General features: G+C 40.8%; 1 protein-coding gene across 2 annotated transcripts in view; it reads right to left on the bottom strand.

Annotated features, from left to right (window-relative positions):
- The window catches only part of LOC139755102 (uncharacterized), a 55,372-nt gene that overhangs the window by 21,733 nt on the left and 9,177 nt on the right, over positions 1–24,462 (bottom strand). For both annotated transcript variants that reach the window (XM_071673227.1, XM_071673228.1), the window contains exons 2-3: positions 6,350–6,543; positions 19–84 (exon numbers count right to left, since the gene is read on the bottom strand). In XM_071673227.1, coding sequence (XP_071529328.1) covers positions 19–84; positions 6,350–6,543 — 260 coding nt within the window. The remainder of the gene's footprint in view (positions 1–18; positions 85–6,349; positions 6,544–24,462) is intronic.

Below are 24,462 nucleotides of genomic sequence, written 5' to 3'. Positions count from 1 at the left end.
GCAACTCAAAATACTTACAAAAAGGATGGTATCTGTAGTGTCAAGAACAGCAGAGTTCCCAATTTAGAGAATTTCTTGAACATTCTGTGGAATAAATCAAGAAGTACAGTGAGTCACCAAATTCAAAATGCAATATATTATATATATATATATATATATATATATATATATATATATAGAGAGAGAGAGAGAGAGAGAGAGAGAGAGAGAGAGAGAGAGAGAGAGAGAGTGTGAACGAATGTGGCCTTTGTCTTTTCCTGGCGCTACCTAGCGCGCGCGGGGGGGGGAGGGAGGTGCCATATCATGAGTGGCAGGGCGGCAACGAGAACGGATGAAGGCAGCAAGTATGAATATGTATATGTGTATATGTCTGTGTTTGTATAGGTACGTATACGCTGAAATGTGTAGGTATGTATATGTGTGTATGTGGGTGTTTATGTCTATACATGTGTATGTGGGTGGGCTGGGCCATTCTTTCGTCTGTTTCCTTCCGCTACCTCGCTAACGCGGGAGACAGCGACAAAGTATAATAAATAAATTTATGTGTGTGTGTGTGGGTGTTTATGTCTATACATGTGTATGTGGGTGGGCTGGGCCATTCTTTCGTCTGTTTCCTTCCGCTACCTCGCTAACGCGGGAGACAGCGACAAAGTATAATAAATAAATGAATATATATATATATATATATATATATATATATATATATATATATATATATATATATATATATATATATAAGCGAACTGAAGAGGGTGTACTGAAATGGTTTGGACATGTGGAGAGAATGAGTGAGGAGAGGTTGACAAAGATACGTGTCAGAAATAGAGGAGAAAAGGAATAGGGGGGATACCAAATTGGAAATGAAAGGATGAGTGAAAACCTTATTAAAAGTTCAAGGCCTGAACATGCGGGAGGGAGAAAGTTATGCAGGCACAGAGTTAATTCAAGAGTTATCATATAAAGGCAAAGATGTGCTGTCAATGGACTGAACCAGGGCATTTGAAGCAGCCAAAAGGAAACAATGGAAAGGTCTGTGGGGCCTGGATATGGATAGGGGGCTGTAGTTTTGGTATATTACACATGACAGCTAGAAAATGGATGCGAGTGAATGAGGCCTGCTCTTTGTTCCTGGCGCCACCTCATTAACTTGGGAAACAGTCAACCCCAGCAGCGAACTACACGTATTGCAACGCAACACCAATGTCATCAGAAAGAAACACAGAAATACTCAACCAACTCAGAGAATACAAAAAAAATATTGCCCTTATCTAAGAAACCAGACTCATATCCTGATCTACCCTCCAATCTTTCTACATCTGTAAGAAATAACAGACATCAGTGACAAGGAGGATACATAATATTCGCCTATCGAATCATACGTTTTTCCAACACCACTAACACCACAACACAGAGACAAACACCCTAGAAATACAATCCATAAAAATACAACTTCACAGTGCTATCTTCAACATAATCAACATCTACATACCTGTCCCAATCCATATGCCCCCATTCCAGATATACTCCCCAACTGTAGAACCTCACCAGCAAGCCCAACACCTATCTCTGAAGATTTAAATGCCCAGCACTCCACTTGGCTCCACACTCACACCCATGATCTCCAAGGTGAACTACCACTTAGCTCCACACTCACACCCATGATCTCCAAGGTGAACTACCACTTGGCTCCACACTCACACCCATGATCACCAAGGTGAACTACCACTTGGCTCCACATTCACACCCATGATCACCAAGGTGAACTACCACTTAGCTCCACACTCACACCCATGATCCCCAAGGTGAACTACCACTTGGCTCCACACTCACACCCATGATCACCAAGGTGAACTACCACTTGGCTCCACATTCACACCCATGATCACCAAGGTGAACTACCACTTGGCTCCACACTCACACCCATGATCCCCAAGGTGAACTACCACTTGGCTCCACACTCACACCCATGATCACCAAGGTGAAATACCACTTGGTTCCACACTCACCCATTACCCCTGAGGTGAACTAATTATAAATCATATCCTCACCTTATCCAACCAGACTCCCAACCCATCTCCCAAGCAGCCGACCCCACCAGCACTACAAAACAAAGACCACCTGATAACACTCCATCTAACCCCTCCCCCTCTGAAAGAGAGAGAGAGAGAGAGAGAGAGAGAGAGAGAGAGAGAGAGAGAGAGAGAGAGAGAGAGAGAGAGAGAGAGAGAAATCTGGACAGCCTTTACTCAGTATACAGAAACAAGACTCCAGGACTTCAATATAAATGATATCTCAACACTGAATCATGCAATCTTATGCTTCATCAACATTTCTGGCCAAGCCAGCAAAGAGCACAAACTACAAGGTCAGAGAAAGAAATAAAACCCAGATGTCTTCCCACCAACTTAAGACACAACCACTTTCAATCAAGAGAAATCAGAAATCACACGTAAATACTAACCAAAACCAGCGCTAATCTTGTCACACAAAAACAAACTGAAAATTGGTATTCCTGCAAAAGTCCTTCCCCCACCCATGAAGCACACCAGACCCTCTATATATCTATCTACACCTCTGACGCCTGTTCCCTGTTCCCAACTGGAACTCCCTCAAAAGGATGGCCATCGCAACTGAGTCTCCATAACTAGTGAACTCCAGTGCTACTTCTTAGCTTTAAGTGCCTTACCCTAAGCTGGCCACTGGCAGAGGGCAACTCAAAGCGGTGTTTGCAGAGGCTCCTACCTAATGTTCCTATCGACTACTTCTACCTAATGCTCCTGCCTAATGTTCCTGCTTACAACTTCTACCAACTGTTTCTACCTAATGGTCTAGCCAAAATGTTCCTACTAACTACTCCAATCTATTACTCGTACCATTTTGCCAAAAGGCAGGGCTAGTGCATTGTGCTCATCGCACGAAAATCTTACAACTTCTACCAACTGTTTCTACCTAATGGTCTAGCTAAAATGTTCCTACTAACTACTCCAATCTATTACTCGTACCATTTTGCCAAAAGGCAGGGCTAGTGCATTGTGCTCATCGCACGAAAATCTTACAACTTCTACCAACTGTTTCTACCTAATGGTCTAGCCAAAATGTTCCTACTAACTACTCCAATCTATTACTCGTACCATTTTGCCAAAAGGCAGGGCTAGTGCATTGTGCTCATCGCACGAAAATCTAGTTATGAAAAATGATCTGTATGAGTGAAGCATTGTCAATTGTTATGTATGACAAGGAGACATTGCATGTTTGTGGACAAAATGCCAGTAGTCCACCAGAGGGTGAGACAGAAACAAAGAGCAGCTACCTGAGTCTGAGGAGTGCAGCTTGAGAACCAATGATGTGCTGGCTCAGTAAAAATGCCGTCATTAAACCTCCAGATACCTTGGTGGGTAGTACCGGTAATACACCTCCCTGGTCGCTGGCTGCCTACCAACGACCACCTGACCTATTCCAAAGAAATCCCTTCTATCGAGGAACACAAATATACTCATCATACACTATCAAAAAAATCTGCCAAAAACCAACCTCACGCCTAGATATATATATATATCCCGAAACAACTAACCACCTACCTTTCACTCCCAAAGATACAAGCAATATAACTAAAACGTAAAAAGAACTCTGAAAACTCTGAAAACATATCGAACTTTTACATAAAACATTATGGCCTACTTGCAATCAAAAGCTTTTACAGATATCTTCAACTACTCCTAGGTACACAACAAAATCCCTAACAACTGGAAACCTGCCTACATAATCATGAATCATTCCAAATTTCCCAACTTCCACCCCTTCTACCACCTTCTATGACTTCTATCCTCAGTACAAACTGTGTGAAAAAAAAAAAAATCACGAGTTAACAAATCATCCCACACAGCATAGTTTCAGACCCGAAAACTCTACCACCACATTACACAATGAGCTGACATAACATATAGTAGATGGATTCAATCAACCATAATCCCCTCTCGCAAAGTAATTGTGGCAATGGGCATCAACAAAGCATTTGAACTACTCTATCCCCATCCTCACAAAAAAAAAACATCACTCTCCACAACAATGACTAAAAGATGGTTGGCCAATTTCATTTCTGGTTGTCATGCCAGAGACACTCACAACGGCTTCGTCTTTTAAAACAGTAAAATTCTACAACAAAGTTCCCAAAGGACCATTTCTTTCTCCAACTCTACATTACCTTAGACAAACCTCAGCATGATGGTCCTTTCGTATGCAGACGACATCACATCACAAAATACCAATACCAAATATGCAAGTCAACTCTAAATTACAGAAATGGAACAGTAGCTCATCCTAAACAGAATGTCTGCGTCTCCACAGAAGTCTTCGATTACTCTTTTATCCTCAGACAAACTCGAATCCACCTCACATCCTCCAATCAACTTAAATAGACAGTCTATCCCACTGGACAAAATATCAACCATTCTAGGCATCATTTACAACACACTTATGAGATTCACTCCCAATACCAATTAAATCAACACAAAAGCAGCACACAAACTAAATGCTCCCAGAAGAGTACTTAGCACCAGATTTGGACAAGAAAAATCCCTCAACATCTTATACAGAAAAAAAATCATCCATTGCTCTTTAAACTATGCCTCACCTGCCTGCTCTTCAACCTCCTTAAAAGCAAATATCAGAAAGCTGCAAACCAAACAAAAAAAAAAAAAAAAAATGCACTCAGAACAATCACTGGCAGCCTAACCATCACAACATTCAAAAGCTTCATAATGAAACAAAGATCCTCCCGATACAGACCCACTTCATGCTCAGCAACCAATCCTATGCAACTGCAGTAGACCCCTTCCACCCAAACCATTCTACAACCAACCATCAACCTCGAAGTAGAAATAGAATGTTTATCTCGCCCTCACACTTCAGTAACCTTTACTCAAAGACCCTACCCCTCAAACGCACTAAATAACACAAAATAACACGGACAAAACATATACACACTGAAATAACTTACGCACTAAATAACCGACCTCTCAACTCAGTTTTAAACTCCAAGAACCAAGATGGACACCTATCGAATACCACATTCCCCAGACATATGTGAGCCACACAACCGCTTACACTCCATTACCCATCACTACAACACTACAAACACCGTTTGGCCACATCCCAATACCTTTCATGCCCACGATGCAGCTAGTATAAAGACAACGAGCGCTTACTACCCAATAGCCCTGCACTCTCTGCACACACACACACACACACACACACGATCATACCACATTACTAGCTGTATGGCATGTGGTTCCAACCGGTGGACGTGGCCAGCTTCTTGAGCGCTGCAGGAGCGACATAAGGATATATATATATATATATATATATATATATATATATATATATATATATATATATATATATATATATATATATCTTACTGTTCCAAAATGGATTCTACTCCTCGCTCTTTTCCTACGCGGCCTCCCATTACCTCCAACAAACCAAAACATGAAGGCTCTCTCATAGGCAGACGACCTTACAACCACAACACCTTGGCACCACAAACATGCAGCCCTAAATCACGCGATCTGAAAAATCTCAACTACAAAGTTGTAATTTATGACTTCTGGACCATTCTCTTTACCTTGCTCTATAATGGCATGTATACCTCAAATGATATTACAGTAAATTGAGAATTTTCACGGTAATATTAATTTTCTAAAAAAAAATATTTCACATATGAATGCATTACGAATCCTTATCCCTTATGTCTGAACATCACACATGAATTATATACAGTTCAATTAATGATCGACTCAGAAATTTTCAATTCAGTGCAAGCGAGATGATATTTTGCTTAGAGTCAGAAAACATAAAGTGCCCAGCCCACCACATAAAGAAAGTATATCTAATCAACAATTCACACATCCAAGACTTTTGTCATAGCACCTGTAAACAATGTTAGGGAACAATTAACACTCAATATACACTAAATGAATCATGCTTATTCTGTAAATCTCATAAAATGTGAAAGATGAAAATATATATTGTTTCCTAAATATGGTCTGATCATCTACTTTTCAACAGGGAACCTTCCACGAAAAAAAAAAAGCAGTATTCTTTGTAATAATCAGAGACACTTTCGTTGCAATTTCTCGACACTTTCCGATCAGAACTACGGAACCTAATCATGAGATATAAGACTAAATCAAGCGTCCTTGAATAATACCGAATTGTGCAAGAAGTATATATTTTTCTACACAAAAACAGTTAGACATTACATGTTAAAACTACTCTTATTTTTTCCCCCATCCTCAAAGTTATTTCTATGTAACTAAAAGCCACACGGGAAACTGTAAACAGGCCTTACACTCTGACAAGCCAACAATTGATGACAATGTGAATGAGCACCATCAACAGGATGAAGACGAGAGCGTCGACCAAATATACAATAGATCCGTCAAGCATGGCGATGACTGAGCCCACGTCCATACCGATGCAGGCGACCCACAGCAGAGCCATGAGCACGCTCTCCACCACTAACATCCACACCTTCATCTTCATCTGCAACAGAGGTAGAGCAACATATAAATAAAATTAGATTAGACATTTGAATTCTTCATATATATATATATATATATATATATATATATATATATATATATATATATTTTTTTTTTTTTTTTTTTTTTTTTTTGCTGTATCCCGCGTTTGCGAGGTAGCGCAAGGAAACAGACGAAAGAAATGGCCCAACCCACCCCCATACACATGTATATACATACGTCCACACACGCAAATATACATACCTACACAGCTTTCCATGGTTTACCCCAGACGCTTCACATGCCCTGATTCAATCCACTGACAGCACGTCAACCCCGGTATACCACATCGATCCAATTCACTCTATTCCTTGCCCTCCTTTCACCCTCCTGCATGTTCAGGCCCCGATCACACAAAATCTTTTTCACTCCATTTTCCACCTCCAGTTTGGTCTCCCACTTCTCCTCGTTCCCTCCACCTCCGACACATATATCCTCTTGCTCAATCTTTCCTCACTCATTCTCTCCATGTGCCCAAACCATTTCAAAACACCCTCTTCTGCTCTCTCAACCACGCTCTTTTTATTTCAACACATCTCTCTTACCCTTACGATACTTACTCGATCAAACCACCTCACACCACACATTGTCCTTAAACATCTCATTTCCAGCACATCCACCCTCCTGCGCACAACTCTATCTATAGCCCACGCCTCGGAACCATACAACATTGTTGGAACCACTATTCCTTCAAACATACCCATTTTTGCTTTCCGAGATAATGTTCTCGACTTCCACACATTCTTCAAGGCTCCCAGGATTTTCGCCCCCTCCCCCACCCTATGATCCACTTCCGCTTCCATGGTTCCATCCGCTGCCAGATCCACTCCCAGATATCTAAAACACTTTACTTCCTCCAGTTTTTCTCCATTCAAACTCACCTCCCAATTGACTTGACCCTCATATATTCCTATGAGTCCAGGGGGAAAATGAAACACGATAAGTTCCCAAGTGCACTTTCGTGTAATAATCACATCATCAGGAGAGACACAAGAGAGAAATGTAAGTCAGTTGATATACAACGAAGAGACTTAGCTAGAATGCCATGTTTACCAACGGGACTCTGGTACGTGACAGAGCTCCAAGAAACCCTCGCAATCATTTATTCTGGATCGCATCTAACGCGTCATGAGAGTACAAGCGGTCGATTGTTGCTGGGCGAGCGGGGGAATGTCCGAGAATCTGGCGACTTCACTGGCTGCATCAGCTTGGAGGTGATCTCGATGCTGCGCTCTTCAGTGTTTAGTCACGGTGAGGAGAATGGCTAGGATTGTCTTTATCTTATTTCTTTCGTGTTCGTGGAGCGCACCTGATTGATGAGAGCATCCTTAATGATAACTTCATTAAAGAGGGCCAAGCCAGGGATCTCTCTATTTTATTATATTGATCTTACCAGAGTCCTAACTTGTTTGCCAGCAACTGAAGTAGGTATATGACGACTCTCTGTCAAAAGTTCTTTCTTTGCCTCGTATTTCGGCAATCTGGTGTCCACCAAGACGCTCAACTGTTTTCGAAAACTGTAAGGATCTTAGGTATAAAGGGCCTTTAACAGAGCTGAGGATGGAACGTACAACACCGTGTCCCTTCTAATCTATGTTATATCGGGATATATCCAGGAAGGCCCGCCTTGTAACACACCCAATCCGATCGTGCGTAACGGTAAACTGGAGGTGGGTTGATTATGAGGATTTGCTTGCGTCAGAAATGCACATCTGGGAAGTGGTCACTCCCATGAAGTCCGTTAAGTGACGTCATTCAGTATATCGGGGGGGGGGGGGATGACAGAGATAAGTCAATGGCTGAGACGTTTCCCATCCCATCATCTGCACAAGCTTCACCTACCATCGTTCGGACGAGCGGGGTTTGAACTGATCATAAAGTTTACCTTTTCTTTTTCTTTTTCTTTTTTTTAAGTTAGCCGAGACGTTATGGAAAACTGAGGTCTCGATCTAGGGCATCTCATTAACGGGCTATATATCCAAGCCTTAGCCAGATACCCATTTCATTGACCAACCCTTAAGGGTGGATGGACAGCCGGGTAGGCTGTAGACCGACTGCCACAACCAAAATCCGAACCCATGCGTTACAACAGTCAGGAATGCTTAACCGATACACCACTGAGTTCCATCTTTCTTTCCCGAAAGTTTACGTAAGTATCGCTTCCTCATTGACGGTGAACGCTAAAAATCCCCTAGAATTCGTTTCTGCGAGGAGACCCGCAGGTGAAATTATCTCAACAAATACACTTAGGGACAGTAACCTGAAACAAACAACCAGGCACGCATTTATTAATCTTTTTATTCTTTTTCTGCATATGCGTCAGCATTTAATACTGGAATAAAGACATTCCTGTATGGGGAAAGCTTTGTTGTACGTAAAATATTTACCCCATGATCTTCATCTCTTCTAAACGGTGATGAATATATATATATAAAAAAAAAAAATACAGGTTTTCCACCACTTCAAAAATTCTCAAATGCTTTCTTCTTTTACCCGTTCTTAATCCTTATCTAACTTCAAATCACGGTCTTGCTGTGGACTGTTGTCCGTGAATGGAGCCTCCAACGTAAAAATATATATAAAAAAAAAAGTCTTCGACCTGAGCTGTTTCGTTTTATTTCTTGTGGACAAATAACGGACGGCCTATATAATGTAAGCAACACTGATGGTTTTGTTTGCTTTTACACCTCAAAACCCATAAAATTCCCCTGACGTTTTTTGAATGCGTTGGTTAAAGACTCATTTCGCAGGTCTTTCCTTTTCCTCTTTTCACATGGGGCGAGTCTCCAGGGGACTGTGATCGTCTTCTGGCAGTGGTGAGACGATTTACATCCACAGACTCCACTGACTCCCCTGAAGGAAGAGTTGGTGAAGATCCTCTTCGTTAACTGAGCCACAGGGACAACAATATGTGACATAACTTCATACGTTAGATTATCTTATCCTCTTTCACTTTTTTTTTTGCGGGGCAATTGTAGGATGTAACTTTTGAATAGTTGTCCTTATGCAGGAGTTTGTTATCAGCGTCAGACTCATTATCTACAGCAGTAGGGGAGGTTTTTAGTTGTCATAGGAAGAGGTTCAGCGAATCCCAGCGTTTGATAGGCAACTGAATCTATAAATGTCCTTCGATTTCACACGTGAAGCAAAAGATTCATTGAGGTGTTGTAGTCTCACGAGTTTCATTTATCGTCCTCCCTGCCTCGACGTACAAAATATTGGTCATTGTTTTAACTGTGCGGAAGTGTAGAGCTTTTTCTCAAACTTGAGCAAAGGGGGGGGGGGTCCATTCCCGGTCATAAAAAGCTTGGGTGATTACCCAGTGCAATTGACAAAAAACTTACTAGGCTGTCCAACTATGAGCAATGTGATCCACGTTGGAATATTTAAAACGAGCTACTAGGCTCTCCAACTGTTGGCAATGTGATCTACGTTGGAGTATTTAAAACGAGCTGAAGGAATATAAGACTTTCCAAGGTATTCAAACTCCTAACAATGAAAGGAACACAAAGGCTTTTGTGTGTATGGCTTCATATGTATACATTCAGCTGACTCACGTCCGGCAACTCGACTTTTCCAACTGGCACAGGCACCAAGGAGGGGGCTTCCCCACCCTCACTCGCCATTTACGTATTCGGTAATATATATATCTCGAGCTAAAATGACATCCCCGGGAGAAAGTTCGTGGACGATGTCGTCTCCATGTTCGGTAATATGGCAGATAATTTCTCCTGTTCACGAAATTCATAGACACTGGATCCAAAGGCGCAACAATCTAAGGAAATATCACTTGGCAGTTTCCTTACCACGTACGTCTACCAGATCTCGCCTAACCTTCAAAAAAACCTTCGTGATAATGCAGGGAGTGAGAGATGCAAGAATAGAAGTCATAATGATCACGTGGAGAGTTCTGAACTTAGCATCAGATGGTTGTATATTCAAATTAGGTCACTCGCTATCACTAATTCCCCCACCCCCCCACAGGAGTAGTAGTACTAAGTAGGAAATGGCTTGGGACTCATAAGGCTCAACCTATGATTCTAGGCTCACGTACCAAAAAAAGGTACATAAAAGAAAGTATATCTTATTTACAAAAAAAAGAAGAAAAAAAAAAGAGCAAACTATATAAGTAAAGTGTCGCTTTGTAATGGTAGTCGCTTAAGGCCGGGTCAAGTTCCGCCGCGGACACTTCTCGGTTCGGAAAACAATCTCACGAAACCAGTTTTCGTTGAACATTTACCAGCTTATGCTAAATCGTATGAACACAAGAGGAAAAATAGAAATGCTTCAAAAATATTATCATTTTTGTTTAAGAGCATAAATTACCTATATATATATATATATATATATATATATATATATATATATATATATATATATATATTTTTTTTTTTTTTTTTTTTTTTTTTTGCTTTGTCGCTGTCTCCCGCGTTTGCGAGGTAGCGCAAGGAAACAGACGAAAGAAATGGCCCAACCCATCCCCATACACATGCCTTGATTCAATCCACTGACAGCACGTCAACCCCGGTATACCACATCGCTCCAATTCACTCTATTCTTTGCCCTCCTTTCACCCTCCTGCATGTTCAGGCCCCGATCACACAAAATCTTTTTCACTCCATCTTTCCACCTCCAATTTGGTCTCCCTCTTCTCCTCGTTCCCTCCACCTCCGACACATATATCCTCTTGGTCAATCTTTCCTCACTCATTCTCTCCATGTGACCAAACCACACATTCTTCAAGGCTCCCAGAATTTTCGCCCCCTCCCCCACCCTATGATCCACTTCCGCTTCCATGGTTCCATCCGCTGCCAGATCCACTCCCAGATATCTAAAACACTTCACTTCCTCCAGTTTTTCTCCATTCAAACTCACCTCCTAATAACCTTGCTCTTATTCACATATTATATATATTATATATACATATATTATATATATATATATATAAATATATATATATATATATATATATATATATATATATATATATATATATATATATATATATAGCCTAGCGGTTAGCATGCTCCTCTTGCCCAAGGGGTCCCAGGTTCGATCCTGGCTTTTGGAGCTTTGTATGTTCTATGAAGGTGCGCGTTCATATACACTTTATTCGTATATATATATATATATATATATATATATATATATATATATATATTCTTTTTTTTTTTTTCAAACTATTCGCCATTTCGCGCGTAAGCGAGGTAGCGTTAAGAACAGAGGACTGGGCCTTTTATGGAATATCACCTGGCCCCCTCTGTTCCTTCTTTTGGAAAATTAAAAAAAAAAAAACGAGAGGGGAGGATTTCCAGCCCCCCGCTCCCTCCCCTTTTAGTCGCCTTCTACGACACGCAGGGAATACATGGAAAGTATTCTTAATCCCCTATCCCCAGGGATAGAATATATATATATATATATATATATATATATATATATATATATATATATATATATATATATTTCTTTCAAACTATTCGCCATTTCCCGCGTTAGCGAGGTAGCGTTAAGAACAGAGAACTGGGCCTTTGAGGGAATATCCTCACCTGGCCTCCTTCTCTGTTCCTTCTTTTGGAAAATTAAAAAAAAAAAAAAATAATGAGAGGGGAGGATTTCCAGCCCCCCGCTCTCTCCCCTTTTAGTTGCCTTCTACGACACGCAGGGAATACGTGGGAAGTATTCTTTCTCCCCTATCCCCAGGGATAATATATATATATATATATATATATATATATATATATATATATATATATATATATATATATATATACAATAAACAAATGCGAGGGGCAAGTACATAAAAATATTTAACTTAAGAGTGTGGACCAAGTGCGTAGATGTTCTTTTGTTTAATAACGTCAAGTCTCTGCGCAACTCACGTCCTTATCACTTGATGGCCCGTTCTCAGAAACTGAGTGGGGTGATGCAACACGTCACGGCGTCCAGACTTAAAACAATCTTAAAATGCAGGCTCGTGTTTGACGTTCATGGTCTTAAAATAAAAATCTTGCTTTTTTGTACATTCTTTCTACTCTTTTTATTCCGATCTTGTGTGAACACTGGGTGTTAATAACATAAATAAACACCTCATTTTAATTTTTTTTTATATAGTTAACTGCACATTCTACCAGTGTCCTGACGTGATTATGAAATGTAACTAATATCTTTCTTATTACCATAACAAGATCAACAAAACCCAAGCTGCTATCGGTGGCCCAGTGTCATCTCCGAAATGCTAACGTTGCCTCACAGTGCAGAGAAAAACAACAGTCAGGCCAATGTTCACTCTAACCTGACCTTTAAAACATATGCACAACTTCACACTTAACCTCATCCACATCATTTCTACATCAACTACACCTCACCTCGTCCACAACATTTCTACATCAACTACACCTAACCTCATTCACAACATTTCTACATCAACTACACCTAACCTCATCCACATCATTTCTACATCAACTACACCTAACCTCATCCACATCATTTCTACATCAACTACACCTAACCTCATCCACAACATTTCTACATCAACTACACCTAACCTCATCCACAACATTTCTACATCAACTACACCTAACCTCATCCACAACATTTCTACATCAACTACACCTAACCTCATCCACAACATTTTTACATCATCCGCACCTAACCTCACCAAGTTGCCACATAGGATTACGGTCTAGGCCACTGCTCACCTTGACATAACCTTCAAACTCGTACACATCATCCTCAACCTTATCCTCTCATCCTCTGTGCCACTTTCGCACTGTGGCGCGACTGTTTAGGATGAGGGTGATATTCAAGGGTGAGGCTGATGGCAGGTTGTGGATCAGTCTGCAAGTGTATCTGAAGGTTAAGTTGGGGGAGGGGTTCGGTAGACTACTCTCTTCACAACATGTCTATTGTGGTGACTTGGTGTATCAGGTTGTGCGCGTCTGTCCTTTGACGATTGTCCTGTGGGCCGCCGGTAACAGAACGCAGGCAGCTGTCCTCAGGTCAAATGACTTTCAGAAATCAAACACAAGACTGGTCCACAACACGACCAGGATTGCCAGAGAAATTGGTCTAGAATGTTAAAAAAAAGATCATGCACTACTGAAAATGTTCTCAAATAATCAAACTGAATGATATCATGATTTCCTCTGATATCTTTTTTTCTGTGTCGAACTGATTTATATGATTTGGTGTATCTTCTTTCCATGTTTGAGCGCAGTGGCAAATACAACACCAATTACCTATCTTGTGAAGAAGTCTTCCAGTGGATGATCTCCACACATTTGGAGGAAAAAAAAAACAACTATAAACTATTACGAAGAACTTTAAAGAAATTTGCACTATAGAAATTTCCTGGGTATTTCATCTAGTAGGAAAACTCGTGCAGACGTAATGTTAGACAAATCAGAACAGTGTGATGTCTTGCCCTGGTATGATTATGTTAACGGTCTTACCGGGCAACCGCAACTTCAGTAACTCTTCTCTTGTTACATTACCACTGCTGCACCGGCATGTGGTCTGCCAGACACTCTCAGATACCACAATCTTTCATTCCTCCTTATCGAGTTTCCTCTTCTTACCATTCCCTCGCACATCTACAATACATGGTTCTCAGACATTTCATATATCTTTATTTCTGATTTCCCAACTGAGTATGCAAGTCTGAAGCGACCTTTGTTGTCCCTATCTTATGTTTTGCTGCAACTGACGGGTGCGTAACCTAACCAAATAAGACATTTTTTCTAACATACGTTACGATTGGCATTGTTGGTACTTGACATCTATCTGCTCTTCATCATTTAAATGAGAGGATAGAATCATGACCCAAGTGGCGTGAGGGTGATTTCAAGCGTTTCAACAATGCCATTAGTGTAGGAAAAGATGTCACTGACTATGCAAGAAAACAGCAAATCCAAGAAGATACCGTAAAAATATGCACACAATTTATATTTTCTCAAGATCTTAAATGACACAAAAATCATAGTGACAAAACCTTCCATTGACAGGGTACATGAAGTTATGCGATTGGTTCATGTTATTTACTGAACTTGAGCTGGAGATTTCTGATAGTTGTGAAAAGTCCATAAACGATATTCATCCCCTCAACCCGAAACCCATCAACTGTCTACACTGCGTAAATCTTTCCTTCGTAACACCATCTCATTTGCAGTTCATTCTTAAATATATAAACACGTAGCTGATTAATCTTCCCTTCAAATGACTCACTTAACAAATAAATTTTCAGTAAACGCCGCATGATGACCCACATGTTTACATTTCTCATTCTAGCAATTAGTGAACAAATAATGTACTGAATCATCATTCTAGTTACAGTGCAATGACGTCACTGAATCACACATGAGAAAACTCGGTCACTGGAGAAAAAATTTACATATTCATCTATTTATTTGTTTTGTGTATGTGTACTGTATCTCGAAGTGTATGAATCTGAAACATGGGTTAATAATAACCATGGCTTACGCTAAGGTATATATATATATATATATATATATATATATATATATATATATATATATATATATATATATATATATATATATATACACACAGCTTAATGAGATGGCCTTGACTAAGGCATTCATATGGTCGTCCTGTCTCAGCTAACATAAAAATAAATACATACATGTTAGTGGTATGCAAGGCCTTATAAACCACAGCAGCCTAGTGGGTACGTGACGCATAGTGCAAGTATATCACTTGGTAAGTCTGGGGTGTATTATGAGTGACCATAAATAGATGGCGTGTTTTACCGGTACCCATGAAAATGAACATCAAATATGTCATGGTTTATTAATTACTTAGTTTCTGTGAGGAAGGTCATCAGGACTGCAATTCCTTTTGCTGTTATAGGCTCGTTTAAAAATACCTACTTTTCCTAATATGAAATGTAATTATAAACTAAATCTTAGCAATATATAGTTAAATGGTTGAGGCAAGAATATTAATTTAACCGACAAACAGATGTCCTAACAGCAAGATAATAAATACAATGTTGTAAATGGTATATGAATTACATCTTATATACTATACTATATATCATATTATCCTGACGAACTTCATTTCTGAGGATGGAAATTACTTTTATCAAGTCTAGCTTGAAATCATCCAACATGAAAATTTCCGATTTTCTTTTATTTCTTATGTGTGGCTTTTGGGACATCGAATAAACATATGTTGTGTAGTCATCGTTGTATTGTAGTCTGTACATTGTTGGGGGGGGGGGGGGGGCGAGAGGGTACAAGGCAGAACACGAGTTAAATACGTTGCGTTCAAAGTCATGATGACTCCCAAGAAAGCGTTCACGTTTTTGTTTGTTAGATATGTAGATGATTACTGTACCCTTAGCTTTATAGCTATGAGACTTTCTCATTTACCACCACTATATCTAGTTGGTTGGCTGGTCATTTGGACATTCGGCCTATTGATTTTCAAGGTCGTTGTAGCCGATAATGTCATTGGTATTGCATTCAATCAGAAAAATATGAACACCTTTACCCGTACAGCCAATGACTTGATATTTGGCCTCTTTAGTTCAAGTCTGTCTGTACAATAGCTAAAACAACTGTCTGTGCATAATTTGTGGGAAACAATTTGAGCCCATGGTCGATAAAATTGGTATATGAGGACTGCTCGGGGCGGAGGTTGGTAGCCCTGTTATCAAGTCGATGCCATATGTTGATTTATTGCGACATTTTCTGTCATGTTCGTTAATCATGTTTGTAGTATTGTAAATGTCTTTATGAGGCCACTCACATTGATATATCCTACAAAAAAAATTACATTTAAACAACAAATATGTAAAGAAAGTTTACTACTTAGCAGAACGTATGAATGTTTGACATTCCATTTAGGTAATGGCCTATATTTTCCAAAAAGTGGTTAGCATCCGCTCTAAACAATACTGTTATGTAACGGTACATAATAATCCTCTCTCCTAGTAATGGTAAGCACATGGCATCAGAAGCTATTACTGCGTCGTTTTTGTATAAATACACAAATACATGAATTATAAACACATTTATTGGTTATCTTTCCTTTTTGGTTAGTATTTTGAGGCAGCACCTCCTGCCGTTATGACGGCATCAAACCAACGCGGATGTTAGATCGCATTCCTCACCGCTTATCAGATGCTGCCACACCTGTAAAGCTGTAGTGACACCAGTGTCCCGGGTCAGGTCACGTCCAGTATCCGGCATGTATTGTTCATTATGGCTGCTCAAACATGCTCGATGGGGTTCAGATCCGGGGATGTGGGTGGGTGTGGCACAAGGGTTAATCTTGTAAACCACTCCCTAACTACTGGACACGTCTGGATGGGGCTGTTATCCTGCAAGCGATAAAAAGGTATTCCCGATCGCCTCAACGTATGGTAGAAGAGCCTAATCTAATGCGTCACTATACTTGTGGCCGGTGAACCTTTTATCGCCAACATCAACCACCTGACCCACACCTCCTGCGGGCATCCAGCCACACACACTGACCCTCCCACTCCTCTTGCCTTCCACCACATGCCTGGCCTCGAATCTCATAGCATTTTAAAGGTATATCAGAAAATAATACCGTGATATATTGGAATATACCAATAGTTTAACTGAGGACGAAATAATTATTTTATCATTATACTTTGTCGCTGTCCCCCGCGTTGGCGAGGTAGCGCAAGGAAACAGACGAAAGATTGGCCCTGGGGATAGGGGAGAAAGAATACTTCCCACGCATTCTTCACGTGTCGTAGAAGGCGACTAAAGGGGACGGGAGCGGGGGACTAGAAACCCTTCCCTCCTTGTATTTTAACTTTCTGAAAGGGGAAACAGAAGGAGTCACGCGGGGAAGTGCTCATCCTCCTCGAAGGCTCAGACTGGGGTGTCTAAATGTGTGTGGATGTTACGAAGTAACATATGATACATAATATAGTATATACATTCAGTCTCAGGACCAGAAACACACACATCTGCCACTGACTGTCTACCAAACATCGTTCAGATGTAGTACCGTCCGTGCAATAGGTTTCTCTTCACAAAACTACTACTCTGTCCCAAAAGCTGTCTTCCTTGTCAGCATACTCGAGTGCGTATTCAATGCTGGCCACCACGTGGCTTTCACTCAACGTGTGCTTTCATGCCGCTATGCCACCGCTAAACCCAGCGGAGTGATGTTGGTTTCGGACTGAGTACTGCACTGCTGGCCTACGTCATTGCATATGCTTGCAGCACTTGTGAATGGGGTCATCATCAGTAGCAGCTGTTAAGGTATGGTATGGTAAAGTGAAATACCACGAATAAGTGTAGTCCCGATTAATAGATATTAGTCATGTTTTGTTTTTTTTCTCTTAATTTTATACCAATGGTCACCACGTATTTACCCCGACATTACAGCATGATTACGAATCAAACCGACCAACCAGGTTCTCCTCCGGGGGCAGTGCTGCGTGGTCGGCCGTTGTGTTGCCGAACATCTGTAGCCCCAGTTTGGCGTTATTGCCTGACCCACAAAGAGACGGTATTCAGGTGGACACCGACCCGCGGGCTGCCGGTCAATTTCAGAAATGCTGTGACCCTCATTGTAAGAGGTGACAATCGCTCCCTCCGCTTCCGGTAATGTTTCCTTCCATGAGTTTGTTGGGTCTTACGGCCATCGACCTATGAGGAAAGTCATTAGGCCTGCAACCCAATTTAGTGTATGACTGATGTCATCTTTCCTAAATACCTATAAAAAACGTAATTCTGATGTAATAATAATAAATATAAATAATAATAAATATAAGTAGTGGAAATAAAAGATTTGTGGGTATTGATTGGGTCGACGTGGCGGCAAATACCACACAGTCGGCACAACATCCACGGTTGCATTTTACCCAAGAATGCGAGAAGATAGGACAGGTTAGGGACAGGCTTCCACCATGACATGCACACACGATAGTTAATCGGAGGTCCGCCAGTTCAACACCATGTCGCAGCCGACCCGGAGGATGACCACCTAATGAATGGACATGTCCACCCACCATGCGACCAGCCCAAGTAGGAGCCGCACACCAAGCCGACCCCGCCACAGTGGAGAATCCACGAACCACCTTGCATCATCTTGATTAATTCTGTTTCTCTAAGGAAGACCATCAATTTGTCAATAGTACTCGGGTTATCCCCGAGTACATTAGTGATGTTGAAGGAAATGTTTTGGTTGGCGTGATAGGTAAAAAAATTCCTATGTTGTTCGTATTTCTTGCATTTTAACAGTAGGTGTTCTATTGTGGAGGTTTGGTTGCACTGTTGGCATACGGATGGAAAACTTCTGCTTGTGTATGGCTGCAGGTGGGTGGTGTACGTGCAGTTCATTCTGAGGCGGGCCAGCACGACCTCTTCTCTTCTATTCTTGTGGTACGAGGTCGGCCAGTCCGCCACTTCTTGCTTGTACTTCCTGTTGATGGTCAGGTTGGTCCACTGACTGCCACAGAAGATGGATTGATCTCTTCCCCAAGGAAAGGCAGGACTCCAGCTCCCGAGGGATCGGTACGATCTCCTCGAGTTCTGAGGTCGACTTAGCCAAGCTGTCTGCCTGCTCATTGCCGTATATATTGCAATGACCAGCCAGGCACCCAAATCAAGATGATATCTTTTTTACATGAATTTAGTTTATTAATAATATTGCCCTGTAATTCACAGGACTCTGTATATTCAGAGCCTATTGCTTTAAGAGCGGAAAGAGATTCTGAAAAAATTACGGCTTTACTATGATTTGAATTAATTATATAGTCTATGGCTCGATCAATGGCAAACAATTCAGCGCAAAATACAGATGTATGGTTCGGCAAGCGGTATCTGAGTGCACACTTCATCGACCACACACTAGCACCCACACATTCATCCGTCTTGGAGCCATCAGTGTACAAGTGAACATACGATAAGTGATCAATGATGACCTGACGAAAACGCTGGTGTACCTCGCCCTCCGATGTGTTTGCTTTTTTGGTTGGAAGCCAGCTCGTCTTGATGTTAATTTTTGAACCCTCCGGGGGGGGGGGGGGGGTTAAGGAATTCTTGACCAGCGAGTCCACTTCATTCATCTTAATACCGGAGTTCTCACTGAGGAAGTGTATTCTGACGGCCAGGGGCCTGACGCCTCTGTTGACAAGCTGTGAACATTCCAGAATGAGGCGACAGGCAGTTGTATTGTTCCTTCTTGCCATCAGAACACTGCTTTGGCCACGACAGGATCTCACGTCTTAGTCGGAGAGGAGGTACATGGGCCTCAACTCCCATTACATGAGGAATGGAGAAATATGAAATTGTCACATGGCTTGGATGTGGTTCATAACCGACCATGAAGCGTTTCGTGAACCAGGTTCATAATCAACAAACTCGGTCTCATGACTCGACTGTTAAATGTCAATAAAGCGTCATAACTAATCTCGCACTGCAACCATAGATCGTGTATGTCACATTACTACCTAAGTCATATATCAGGAGCGGTAGCAACTGTCTTCCTATACTGTAAGACAGTTAATACATAAACAATTAATAAATTATTCCCATATGGCAACACACTCCTGCGATGAGTACTGAATATTCGTGGGCGATGACATGCATGCCAACCCTCCCGAGATATTATTATACGTCGCACGTACAATTTCGGAGCATATCGACGTCCAACTGCACAGATAGTTGCTTTAGCTACTGTACATACTAATACTAGGGTTCAGGTCTACCACAAGCACTGATGCGCAGAACTTCAGTAAAAGCTGATTTTGTGATGATCCCATTCGGCCTAACCTTTAGAGAAAAGCCTCCACATTATCCACCTCTCCTAATCGTCTTGCTTACGTGCACATTACCCGATATTCGTTAAATAGATTTTGATACCCTTTCCTTGACTCTGACCCCCTAAAAAAAAAAAAGCTTGCTTAATAACGATAGACGATACCTCTTTTGTTTTCCTTGACGTTAACATTTCCCCACAGTCTCTCTCCGAACGCCGTGATGTTGATACAATCTCCCACCTGTACGAATATCATTGTGGCTACTGCTCTCGTAGGCTGTCATCCAAACAAAGCTTGTCCCTTCAACGAGCGTTTAGCTGCTGCTTCCCATAGTTTTCGTGCGGGAACCAGCCATATGAGGATTGACTATTAAGAATGTTCCCCCAATGAGCAAAACTGGATCCCACTTCCCTCTTCTCCTCTTTCTATAAACTTTCTACCATCAAAAGTCAGGTCCGAAGACACCCCGTGTCAGGCTTACATCGAAAGGATCAAACAACAACCACAACAGCTGTGTAACTGAAACCTTAGCGCGACAAAGCTGAAACATGACAAATCTTATTTATCGAGAGAGGAGAGCAGAGTAGGTTCATGTGTATGAAGGTCACAGTGTGACGCTAGGTGGCAGCTCTGTTTTACAATATGTTTGCGCACATGGTGGAAAAAAAAACTGTGTACTTAATGAAGCCTAGCGTTAGTCAAGCCCTCATCATCGTATTAAAAACTGTGTACTTAATGAAGCCTAGCGTTAACCCTCATCATCGTATTTCTTAATGATATAGTACTGTTGTTTCTTGTGCTGTATGATACGTGCACGTGCAGACTGGCTGACAACACGTGGCTCTGAGCAGAAACATACGCCCTTGAATGCGAATGGTCCGTGGCAGCGTATAATGATCCTTACCCAGTAATGGAGTGCGTGGCGTAAAGAAAATATACCCCCACCTGAGTCAAATAGGAACAGGGAATCTACAGTGTACTCATCTTTGTTTTGATATCTCGAGTAAGAGTATCCCTTACGCGAGTCAATACACCAGTCCTCTCTACTCGCTACAGCTAGTTTGGATTTCACAGAACGGATGTTAGCAGCTGATAACGAAACCACACTGCTTGGATGCTAAGTACTTGTGTCTCTGCTTAGCTATAAGGTCAGCAAAAGCCATCAGCATAGCGACTGTGTACGTGGTTTTGGGATTTGTAGGTAAAGTAGGTGGGACCTACTGCTGGTATTCGGGAGTGGGAGAAGTGGGTGGCAGGCAATCGAAGCTAGGACGCCATTTGGTAAACATGTTTACCAAATGGCGTCCTAACTTCGTCTCTTCGATGTATATCAACTGACTTATATTTCTTTCTTGTGTCTCCCCTGATGATGTGATTATTAAACGAAAGTGCACTTGGGAACTTATCGTGTTTCATTTTCCCTGTGGACCCATAGGAGTATCTTGATCACGCGCAAAATTGTGATCCTTTCCAATATATATATATATATATATATATATATATATATATATATATATATATATATATATAATATATATATATATATATAATATATATATATATATATATATATATTTTCCAAAAGAAGGAACAGAGAAGGGGGCCAGGTGAGGATATTCCCTCAAAGGCCCAGTCCTCTGTTCTTAACGCTACCTCGCTAACGCGGGAAATGGCGAAGTGTGAAAAAAAAAAAAAAAAAATATATATATATATATATATATATATATATATATATATATATATATATATATATATATATATATAAGTTGGATAGTCCTTCACGGGTCAGATAATACATAATTAGAAAATCTATATTCTAAGCCTGTACAGTTCGTTACAAAAGCCAGTCTCACGTCACTGGTATAGCTCATTCTATTGCAAGATGGTGCAACTGGTTACGATCTATCATGAGATCAACAGTACAAGTATCTTATACTTTCAGAAAGATTTCCCATACTTTAGTCTCTCTCTCTCTCTCTCTCTCTCTCTCTCTCTCTCTCTCTCTCTCTCTCTCTCTCTCTCTCTCTCTCTCCGCCCTAGTGCTGCCTTTTCGAAAAATCTCGTAAGTGCTATGAAGTACACACACTAACTGCGAACCGCAGATGTACATTTCTGGTACTAACCGCCTCGGTATCCAGACAGTTAGTGACGGTTGCGCAGTGGGCTTGTACTTCAGTAGCTGTCAAATTTCACTCCTGTGATTCTGGTATCTGTATTTCCTTTCTGCCTTACCCACACGTTGAGGGCCGGCTATCATTCCACAAACATACTATATATCCATCCTATACAATTCGTTCTACGTACTCCTAGATGTTCCTGCGTTAAGCGATACACGCCTGCACTGCTTCTAAACACCCCCTGTAGTTAATTCTACGAAAAGTTCGCTATATTTCTACCAGAAACGCATGTAGTCCTCTGGACTTCCTTGAAATAAACTTATAAATTCACAAAGTAACACAGTAAACTTGCTTGCATTGTCTGTGGAATAAATCTGTATTACTTTACCAACATGAGATGAGTAAGGTGAGACAGTGAGAAGGAATGTGATGATAACATGTGGATGGCAAAGTCAGTGGCCTTATCCGCTCAAATGCATTGCACACTACGTTAGGCAGCGGTGATGGAAGAGAGTGTTATATTATACGTGCTTATGAACTCCATGACCCAGCACACCATCCACTTATAAACGTGATGAGCCAAATTCGAATTAAACGCTTGACATGCAGGAAAAAAAAATGCCTACAGAAGCATGCCTAAAGCTAAAGAATTTGGTATCATATAGTAAAAAACACGCTTTAAATGGGTACATTTATATGTTGTAGGCACAACGTGATGTTGGATTTAGATACACTTCATTGGTAGTTACGTGAAGTAACATAAATATATACACCCAATTCTGACAAGCAGTGGACAGCTTTAATTCGCCGTTAAAGTTATGCACCATCCACCAACCAAACAATCTTTACCAACTGCAAGTGTTCACGATAAATCTGAAACTTCATACACTCTCATTATACTGTCATTATTCTGTCCTACATCGCAACTCATCCTGAATCTAGCCAGACGTCGCCGGCCACACGATTGTCAGGACCTTGCGACTGCATGACAACTCCACTATGCGAGGCTATTTCCGGGGGCCGTTCGAAGTGTAGCGTCCGCAATAATGCAAATGGAAGGCGTCAAGAACATACAAAAGAAGTACCATACAAAAAAAAGAGTAGATGCCATATATTTATATAAACAACACACGATGGAAGTGATGACGATAAGCACAGCAGCCGAGAATCTCAACGGATGAAGCACAGACGAACAGACGCACAAAATCGAACTGTGTAGTGTGTGTGATAACCTTTCGATCATGAGGCACACAGCTGAACCAACGAAAACCTAGGCTCAACTGAACCTTCATTGCCCATTTGCCTCTAATTTTACTCAATTCTTTTTCATTTCACGAAAAAAAGGGAAATTATGAAACTACCCTGAAAGGAAAGAAGGGACATGATTAGTCCAAAGAGACAACTTCCTTTCGCCAACAGATGATACGACCTCGCTAATGATTTTTCACTCGCCGCGTATTCACGTGCAGTAGTAGTCCAGATAGTAACACACACACACACACACACACACACACACACACACACACACACACATATATATATATATATATATATATATATATATATATATATATATATATATATATATATATGATCGCCGTCCTCCTTGGCTTTTCAGTCCTGTAAGATCTGCTTAAACATTTTTTTTTCTTTGCAAGTTTACTGATACTGGCAACGAAACCCGTTTCGCTTATGATCATCTACATTTCTGACCGTACACCACAATAAAACCTATATGTGATACACTACAAATTAATCTATCCGAGTTTCCTTCAAATTATGAGGAACGAGTTATCCCTAGCAATGCCCAATGATATACGTTTTCTTTTGTCTTTTGTGATCAATACCTAATGTCTTTTCCTGCATAGTGACATTGTGTGTTCATACAAACGTTTTAATGTAATCTTATTGTTTTTACAAACATCATTATATACTATTAAATAACCTAAAACCGTTATAAGTGTGTCACTGTACCCTGTAAGACAATGATTCGAAA

The sequence above is a fragment of the Panulirus ornatus genome, chromosome 18, assembly GCF_036320965.1.
Source record: "Panulirus ornatus isolate Po-2019 chromosome 18, ASM3632096v1, whole genome shotgun sequence".
Classification (NCBI taxonomy): Eukaryota; Metazoa; Arthropoda; class Malacostraca; order Decapoda; family Palinuridae; genus Panulirus; species Panulirus ornatus.
Note: the sequence above shows the minus strand (reverse complement) of the source record. Positions and strands in the feature narration are given on the sequence as shown.